Source organism: Lygodium microphyllum, chromosome 18, assembly GCF_053477565.2.
Source record: "Lygodium microphyllum isolate KBCC chromosome 18, Lygodium_microphyllum_v1.1.10, whole genome shotgun sequence".
Lineage (NCBI taxonomy): Eukaryota > Viridiplantae > Streptophyta > Polypodiopsida > Schizaeales > Lygodiaceae > Lygodium > Lygodium microphyllum.
Genome location: NC_141152.1, coordinates 54,581,002 through 54,590,690, shown reverse-complemented (window position 1 = coordinate 54,590,690; position 9,689 = coordinate 54,581,002). Strand labels below are relative to the sequence as shown.

Below are 9,689 nucleotides of genomic sequence, written 5' to 3'. Positions count from 1 at the left end.
CTTCCCCCCTCCCTCAAAAAATATCTAACTTTAAAAAATACTTTTCTCTTTTCTCTTTTTTCCCATCTTTCTTCCTCTTTTCCTCTTTCTTCTTCTTCTTCTTCTTCTTCTTCTTCTTCTTCTTCTTCCCTCTCTCTCTCTCTCTCTCTCTCTCTCTCTCTCTCTCTCCTATTTTTTCCTTTTTTCCTATTCTCTCTTTAATTTTTTTTCCTTTCTATTTCTTTTAAATTTTATCTTTCCTCTCTCTATAATTCTGTCTCTTCTTCTTCTTTTCTCTCTCTCCTTTTCTTCTCCCCTCTCTTTCCTCTCTTTTCATTCTCTCTCTCTCTCTCTCTCTCTCTCTCTCTTAAATTTTACTTTTCCTCTCTCTATAATTCTCTTTCTCTATGTTCCCCCTCTCTCTCCTCTTCTTTCTTTTTTGCTCTCTCTCTCTCTCTCTCTCTATTTTTCGTTTCCTCTCTCTTCTCTTTCAAGTTTTTTTCTCTCACTCTATTTTCCTCTTTTTTCTTTCTCTTTCTCTCCCCTATTTTCTCTCTCTTTCAAATTATATATTTCATCTCTACTCTCTCTCTCTAAGTCAAAACTATATCAAGAAAGGTTTAATTTAAAAAAGACTATTCTGTTTTCTCTTTCCCCCTCTCTCCGTCTCTTTCTCTTTCTTCTTATTATTATTATTATTCTTCTTCTTCTTCTCAAAGTGTGTGAAAAAAACTGTCTTAAAAATTTTAAATTAAAAAAAACTTATAAAAATATTTAATTAAAAGAAAAGTTTAAATTAAAATGTTAAGTCTGAGAGAGAGAGGGGAAAGGGGAAAGTTTAATCTAACACAGAGAGAGAGAGAGAGAGAGAGAGAGAGAGAGAGAGAGAGAACCTAGGCCCTACATATGAGAGAGAGAAGGGGGGAGGAATTTAATTAAAAAGGGGGGGAAAGAAAGAGAGAGATTATAAGTGAGAGAGAGAGGAGGTGGTTTTAATTTAAAAGAGAGAGAGAGAGAGAGAGAGAGAGAGAGAATGAAGGGGGGAAAGGGGTTTTTAATTTAAAAAGGGATGGGGAAGAGAAAAGGAAAGATTACACGTGAGAGAGGGGAGGGGAGGGGCTTTTAATTGAAAAAAGAAGGTTTGGGAAGCACTCATGAGGTTCGCAACTTTTCGAGCCTACAACAAAAATAATATAGTACTAAGATAGATATTCTTTTTTGTAATCAAACTTTTTTTAAAACTTGAAATATTACTTTAGAACTTGCTCTTCAACTATCATGCTATTTGAACTTACTCTTCAACTATAGTTAATTTGTAGTGTGAATAGAATTTAAAGCCCATCATTGGGTCAAACATGCTTTCTGCTTTGAATACAAGTATGGAAAATTCTCCAACTAGCTCTTTTATCTATGGCTTACATTACAATTATTGATGTGGAACGCAATGTCCCATACAAAGATAAAAGTGTCATTCCTACATGTGATCACTTTAGTAAAGCCTTCTACCACTTTATTGGGAGGTGAAGTAATGATGGAGAGGAATAAATTTTAAGATTGAGTAGATGCCACTTATATATCCTAATACTCAAAGTACGTAACTTGAGTTTTCACATTGCAAACTTTTAAGAGTTTCATAGCATGCTAATGAAAAAATATTACCTTGAGTGAGTTAAACAAGGATTTGTACAACGATACATACCTTCACACTACAAAAGTTTCAAGAGTTTCATAGCAAGCTAAGGAAAAGTATTACCTTTATAGAAAGCAGAAAGAATCATCACATTGGGTGAGTCGCACTAGGACTTGCATGATGGTATAAGCTATACATTGAAAGAAGGGATGTAATTGCATAAAACTAATATAATCTATTTTTGTTGTAAACTAGCAATCCTTTGGTTCTTAAAGCAAGATATAAAGTGAATAGGAGCTTTGACCACAACAAAAAACTCAAATTTCCTCACACCTTCCATAGTTCCCAAATAGATTAGCTCAATCTTTTTCTAGGCATTTCATTGTGCACCCATTCGATCATCGCTAGAAAAGATAAATTTGGAAGGTTGTGTCACTTTGTAAAGGCACTGAATGTATTCTTTTACACTGGATCCTATGTGTTGAATTTACTAGATAGTTTTCCTTCTAGTTTCCATGTAGTCAACATGAGCCCTTATATTAACTAACAAATGTCATGTATGCAAAATTGTCACCTTAGGTTATTTTCTAGTAGTATAGTCAAAGAAAATATCATTCAATGTAGTATTCTAAGGTAGCATAGTAAGAGAAAATTGCATGCAATGTAGTATTCTAAGGTATAGTTGGAGAAAGTTGCATGCCATATAGTATTCTAAGGTACACACACACACCCCCCCCCCTTAAGGGCCAAAATTAGCTATAAATAGCCTTTTTAATACTGAGTTGTAAGATGCACACTTTTAAAGCCCAATCTTACACTCAATACATCACCCAAATAGACCTTTTGTTTTTAGGGCATACAAAACTTTCATTTTCATATATGTTGGCAAACAAAAGCTCCAATCAACAAAATAAAGGTAGAACATCACATCTCAATACTATCAAACTTCTCAAGGTAGGACATGCTTGAAACAAGTGACGATCTACCAGCAAGAGTCATCACTTAATGTTGATTTCTAGAACATAACCTCTTTATGTGAAAAGCATATGAAAACGATTGGATCATTGTTTGAGGCCTATGTACCAATGTAGCAACAATTCACTGAGTTAAAAATAGATCATAATCAAGTAAAATTACGTTATTGTGCAACATAACTGCTGGAGAATAGTCCCAAATAATAGGTTGTAGCTACAATTTAGTAGAATGAGCTTGGAATCATATTGATGATTAATCTCAAATATACTCAATATTATCCATATGTGAGTAGCACCTTGTTGTTCACGAAACATTTTAGCTCATCTCTAGCTCAAATACTATGGGCTATCATTGCACTTCTTTTCAAAACCCTTTTGGTTACTACAAGGAAGTTTTAAGTTCATTTGAGCTTGTTGTAAAATTAATGGGGAAATTGAATAATTCAATAAATGTACACACTTGGTTGTGAATAGATCTAAAAGCTCAAATATAATCTAACCCATATTCAAGATCTAAAAGCTCAGAATAATTTTTAACCCATTTGCAAGGTCTACTTGGATAAAGAGACATGTTGAGAAAGGGAAACTTCTCTTAAAGGTTATTTAGAAGCTAAATGTTAATTCAATGCACAATTGGTCAATCTTCAAGGAATTTCAAAAGAGAAATGTTTGTGGTGAGAACACTTGAGGGTTGACACTTTTTATAATGCAGTTTAGATTGTATTAAAATAATAACATTTACATCAAACCACTATTGGTGATGACAAGCTATGTGACTTCATAGCTTGAGGGGTTCACACTTAGGTGAGGAGCCTTTGAAGTCACTGAGTTGTAAAACCTACCCTACTACACATTTTGGCATCCTAGTTGTAGTGATAGTCGCAAGTAATTTGGGCAACTAGTAAAATGGTGGTGCTAGTTGTATTTAAGAATTGATAAGTACTTTTCCCTAGGAAACTCACTTGAAAAATAATCCCAAATGAAGATTGCTCTAGGTGATATTTTGTTGAGTTTCTAACTCATTTTCGATGAGGTAGAATCAATGGATGGATAATAATAACTATCCATCAAACAACAAGGGGCTTCAATATAGTGAATAAATGGATCCAAAGTTGCTTGGGAGTGCTAATGACTATTTATTTTGAGTATGCTAGAGAGAAGATAAGAGCTTGTGAAATTGGAAGCAATAAATGCTCATGGAGGTTTCTCTCTTCATTATAGGACCAACATGAGAATATCCAAAGCCTCTGTGATGATTCTGAGGCTACCATAGAACCAAACCTTACTCCACATTGGCCTTCTCACCACTCAACCTTTGGCTAGTATATCTAGCAATGCCCTCCCTTGTTTATCATGCCATTGGAGATACAACAAAGGACCATAAAGGTGAGTCCATGGCCGTATAACATCCACTCATATGGGCAACCATGGTTTCTTACGATATAGTTTTCATGCATCGTCTCTATTTATGCGATCCAAGTTTTTCATTGGATATACTATTGTTTACTCTTACTAATATGTGTGTCATGGAAAGCACACTTTCACATCACACCAACTTGGTATTGCAGATTGTGCAATATGTGTAATTCTTAGTTGTATGTGTCATAAAAGGAGTTCATTACACATGTTTCACATGCATATGTAAGCAATCATCAATCATGAGAACTTAATCTATGTGATTGGCACTACTTGGAATAATTACAAACAAAGAGATGTCTCTAAAGCATTAACACAATGCCTATCAATTGCAATTCTGTAAGAGAGTTATTGCTTAAGTGTTCCACCTGGCTACCCAATGTCCCAAATGGTCAGGTAAGTTACAAGCATAACATGAGACATGTATGCTAATGATTTTACCTCTAGCCATTCCGTGTTCCAAGTGGTCTAGTAATTGACAACACACCTCAAAATTCTCATATGCTCAATAAAATGTGAATGAATGTTTGTTGGATACAAGAGGCTTACATTTAGTTTATGAACAGAACATGAGACATGATGATCATAATTATGTTAAAGAGGGAGTTTCAGAACCATATTTTAAAAGATTGTTCAAACTAAAGTCATATCATAGTGCTATATAATGAATGACACTGCTAGGTTGTTTCTCAATACAAAATAATAACCTTAATGAAGCATAGATTTAGAATGTGATAGTTTAACACATTTTGGGATGGAAAACTCCTCACATGTCAGCTTAAGGTATCTTATAGTATCTTTAATGGGGAAAGAGCTTATGAAGTTGATATGCATGTGGAAAAACATAATCTTATGTGTCAAATTGACAAATGCCTTGATATTGACAAAGACCTTGATATTGAATGCCTATGAGAGAGTGGTGTTAGCATGTGGTTAGTTGAGGGAAAACATTAATCTTGCATTTACTTAACAAGGAACATGATTGAAAGCCTATACTAGAGTGAGAAAGTGGACTATATATGGAGTTAGTATATGTATGTGCCACCTAACTTGATTGGATGGACATGTTGATGCTTGCCTGATTCAATGGCAAGCCCAATTTGTTGAAGTATTGTGGTGGTCTACCTTTGGAGGGATGCATAGTTGGATCTTGCTCATGAAAGCAAAGTGCTAAGGGACAAGACCCTTGCTTCTTGAGTATGCGTATAATATGATTACATGAACACTAAGATTAGTGTTTCTTTTGTAATGTTGTCTGAATTACATTTATGAAGAAGCTATGAAAATCTCTTGAAAAAATATAAGTGTGTAGAAAAAATTATTGATACTAGAAAGGTTGAGCTTAAATATACTCTAAATTTGGTGGAAACGTGAGGGTGATTCGAGGAGGATTGCCTCCTGGCTGAGGACGTGACACTTTAACTAATCATTTTTGTGTTTAATAAGGGGCGTGAAATAGGGTTATGAGAAGGGAGTGGGGTGTGATACGGGGAAGGCGTATAGGGAGGGAGGTTAGTGGTGTATAATTGGGTGGGAGGCACCGACACTAAAACTAGAAGCGACCGAGGTGCACATGGAAAGTTAGAGAGAGGAAAAATAATAATTATAAAATGAGAGGGGGAGAGAGAAAAGGGGCTGAACAAAGGGTGGTAAAGGTGAGAAATTTCAGAGGATTTTCTGATTAGACAAACCAGCTGCGAGTCGAGGTGGTGTGCGCACGTTGACCCGGGAAAATAGAACGCGCGGTGACACGTGGCAGAGTGGGGCCCCTGGGGCGACAGGGCAACTGCACGTAATGGGTCTCAATTATAAGGCGGGACGATCCCTTCTGACAGAGGCAACGAGACGTGCCATACTGTAAGATAGCTAGCGAGAGGGGCCTCTCTCTCTCTCTCTCTCTCTCTCTCTCTCTCTCTCTCTCTCCAATCTCTCGCAGTGACAGAGAGAGCTGCCATGGCAGCTCTCGAGCAAGAGCTTGCATCCACCGGCAATGGGGTATCGTCGCACCAGCACACTAGCGACACTAGCACTCAGGTCGATGAGTATCCCTTCGATAAGTACGACTACTCCAGCTTCGTTGTCGAACGACCCTCTAAGGCCCGTATATTGAAGCTCTGCTTCCTGTACGTGCTCTCGACGACCCTCCTTATAGCCTCCATGGCCTCCAACGTCAACTACCTCGTATTCAAGTTCCGCCTCTACATCAAGGAGATCCACTCGGTCGCCAGGGCGCCATGGCTATTCCTCATCCTCCTGTGCGAGGTCCTCTACTGCATCAGCAACTTCATCGCCGCCATCGACTACACTCTCCCGCCTAACCTCCAGCGGCCCGGCCTGTTTCTCCCCAAATACCACGACGAGGATGAAGAAGAAGACGATGCACCAGCTGCAGCCACTAACGGCCACATTGACGGCGCCGCCAATGGCCACCCTAACGGATCCGCCAACGGCCACGCCAATGGCCACCCCAACGGCCATGCCAACGGCGCCGTCAAGCGCACCTTCGCGTACCCGAAGGTGGACATCTTCCTGCCCTGCTGCAAGGAGCCCACGGAGATCCCCCAGGAGAGCATCCTGGCTGCCCTCGCCATGGACTACCCCCGCCACAAATTCCGTGTCGTCGTCCTCGACGACGGAGGTGACGACGACCTTAAGGCCTTCTGTGAGGCCTATGAATTGGAGCGCGGCGGAAAAGAGAAGCGCCTCGTCTACCTTAGGCGTAAGAAGGTACACAGACTCCCTCTTAATCTTACAATGCGTCTAAGGAGCACAGGCTCTTAAGACATTGTCATCGTCATCATCACTCCCTTCACCCCCCCAAAAAGCTCTTAAGACATCATCATCGTCACTCCTCTTACCGCCCAAAACTCAAGACGCTTATCTATCGTTGCCACTAATGCATTGCAATCATCCCCTCTCCATAGCTACTGAATCCCATTTCAAATTAGCCTCTATATATATAGTTAATCCTAGCCTCATCCCATCTCAAATTAAATCCTCTTCAAGATTTGTGCAACACTTCTAAGTAGCAATGCCCAACATGATCATTTCTTGAAATGTAATCCAAAAAGTAGGAGATCAATCCAAGAATCTATGTTACTTTACATACATTCCAATCATCTATTATGAATCAATGCAAGTGGGCCTCTAAGTCCTTGCAATGGGGTTCTTTAGGTAGCCAAGAATTTACCCGGGAATTTATCCCACTTTCAAGTCTTGATCATTGCTTATCAAGATTTATGCTTATAGTATTACTACCCAAGTTTGCTTGAAATTTTGATTGAAACCAACTTACAATAGAATCTTGCTTTCATTGCTTTTTGATTATTTTGTACATAGACCATTTGCGTCTCTACATATAGCACAATTTGAGCATTACAACACCAACTAACATTCTCTTTTCTTTGAGCTCGCAGATCCCTGGAGTCCCACACCACTTCAAGTGTGGAAACTTGAACTTTGGTTTGGAACACTCAAATGCAGACTTTATAGTGATGATGGATGCGGACATGATTCTTCACCCAACATTGTTTCGTAGACTATTGCCTCATTTATTATGCTCCCCTCAAGCATCCTTTGTGCAAATCCCACAATCCTTCTACAATCTCCCTAGAGGAGATCCCCTCAATGATGCATGTGGCTTTGGCTATGATCGTGTCATGATACATCGTGATATTATGGGTTGTGCGAATTGTGTAGGAACTGGGGCCATCTTTCGAAGGAAGCACATTGATGAAATTGGGGGTTTCCAGCCTCAATCTATTACAGAAGATACCATGACAGCATTCATCCTTTTCAATAGGGGATATGAGTCGATTTATTTGAATGAAAAACTTCAAATTGGACTAGTCCCATGGACTTTTGAAGCTTACATAAAACAACGACAAAGATGGGGACAAGGTGCAATCCAACAATTCTCTGCCACTTGGAGGAGCATGCTTGGGAGAGGAAGCAAGCTTAATTTCTTCAAAAAAGCTTGTTACATCTGGCACACTGGCTACTATTACATGTCGGCAGTGAATATTGTGCTTGCACTTACTCTACTTTGTTCCTTAGCCTTTAACCTTAGACTAACTGTGGGAGATGAGAATGAGAACCGCACGATGGTGCTTTACCTTTCCCTTTTCTTGGTGATGTGGAGGATTCTTTGGTATTCCTTGTGGCTAGAAGTACCTCAAGCTATTCAAAGCCGCAATAGGGATGAGTCTCAATTTTGGTGGATGACACCCTTCTTTTTCGAAATGGTGGTTAAGGCTGCATGGGACATGAAGAGCACATTCAAATTTGTGCCAACAAGTAACATAGATCGCCGTGTCAACAACAAAAAGAAAGGTGCAGATGGAGAAACCAAGCCTGTGTCGTGTGTGAGTGCTGGCTGCAATGACATAAAGGTTCTGAGGGTGCATATCATATTTGTGGTACTAGCACTAGTGGTTGTGCTAGTGAGGATCTACATATCACTGGGGAGGTAAGATGTTTCTTAAGATTGTTATTCAATGGCATGCTTTTTGGGAGAGCACTTATTAGGATATAAAATTTTGTAGCTAATTAGTAAGTGTAGGAGTAGAGAGATTGACAATGGTGTAGTAGAAGGACATGGAAGTACTAATATGGTGGCTTTAATCTCAATGGTTTAGGGGTGTGGAATCGGAGACAAACTTTACCATTAAATGGTGAAGGACTTCCAAGAAAGTCGTAATGCTAAATGTGTTTTTGTGTGGGGTGGCAATGCAGGCATGAAGCAAGGAGCTGCAGGGAGACGTTCGTGCTGATAGGGCTATCCTTCTTTGTGATACCGGTGTGCTTTCACATGATGGTGCCGGTGTTCCACATCCTATGGGGCACCGGCTACAAGCCAGAGCAGCGCAGGAGCCTGCTCAAGTACAGCTCGGATGGGGTCCCGCAGTTTGACCCCAGCCTTGACTGCGTTCCCAAATTCCATTGGTCCATCGTCTTCTTTGAGCTCATGTCTTACGCCACCCTTGCTTTCTGGGCCGTCGTCCTTTATTACACCCACTCTAGGTCCGCCTACCACCACGTGGACCGGTTTTGTTACGGCAGGCTATAAGGAAAGACATGCTTTTTCCTGTAATCTTTACCCACATATATTTATTTATCTATTATTTTATTACCCTCCCCCAAACCGCACCACACGAGGTGCACTATTGAGTGAAGAGCGCGCGCTCTCTCTCTCTCTCTCTCTTCTCTCTCAAGGCAAACATCTTTAAAGTTCAAGAGAACCTGGCCCCTAGTCCTAGCCCCCTCCTCTCTCTCTCTCTCTCACACACACACACACACAAGCAAACCTCTTAAAATTCAAGAACTCATATCTCTCTCTCTCTCTCTCTCTCCACACACACACAAGCAAACCTTCTTATATTCAAGAAGAGCTCATCTATTTAGTTAGGATCTCTTTCTCTCTCTCTCTCTCTCTCTCTCTCTCTCTCTCTCTCTATACATATATATATATATATATATATATATGCACTAGCTAAACATTCTTATCCTAAAGAAAATGTCACCTCTTTGCATTATGGGGCCCATGACCCATCATCATTCCCCCCCCCCCCCTCCATGCTCCAACTCTCCCTCATCATCCCATATCACACTAGCCATTTCCCTACCCAGCTCATTTCCTTCTTGTTGTACAACTGTCCCCCAACACATCTCTTGTTTCTTTGAAATTATTT

At 39.8% G+C, this 9,689-nt stretch overlaps 1 protein-coding gene across 1 annotated transcript; it reads left to right on the top strand.

The window, feature by feature from the left end:
- Window positions 1-5,839: 5,839 nt before the first annotated feature.
- On the top strand, window positions 5,840-9,483 carry LOC148020901 (uncharacterized). Its single transcript, XM_087698710.1, has 3 exons — window positions 5,840-6,726; window positions 7,416-8,467; window positions 8,734-9,483. The coding sequence occupies exons 1-3, from the start codon at window positions 5,953-5,955 to the stop codon at window positions 9,065-9,067; spliced, it is 2,160 nt and encodes a 719-aa protein (XP_087554836.1). The 5' UTR covers window positions 5,840-5,952; the 3' UTR covers window positions 9,068-9,483.
- The last annotated feature ends 206 nt before the right edge of the window (window positions 9,484-9,689 follow it).

Coding starts and splice junctions, on each gene's coding strand:
- LOC148020901 (XM_087698710.1), top strand. CDS start 5,953: ATGGCAGCTCTCGAGCAAGAGCTTGCATCCACCGGCAATGGGGTATCG. Junction 6,727..7,415: donor TCTACCTTAGGCGTAAGAAG/GTACACAGACTC, acceptor TTGAGCTCGCAG/ATCCCTGGAGTCCCACACCA. Junction 8,468..8,733: donor ATCTACATATCACTGGGGAG/GTAAGATGTTTC, acceptor GTGGCAATGCAG/GCATGAAGCAAGGAGCTGCA.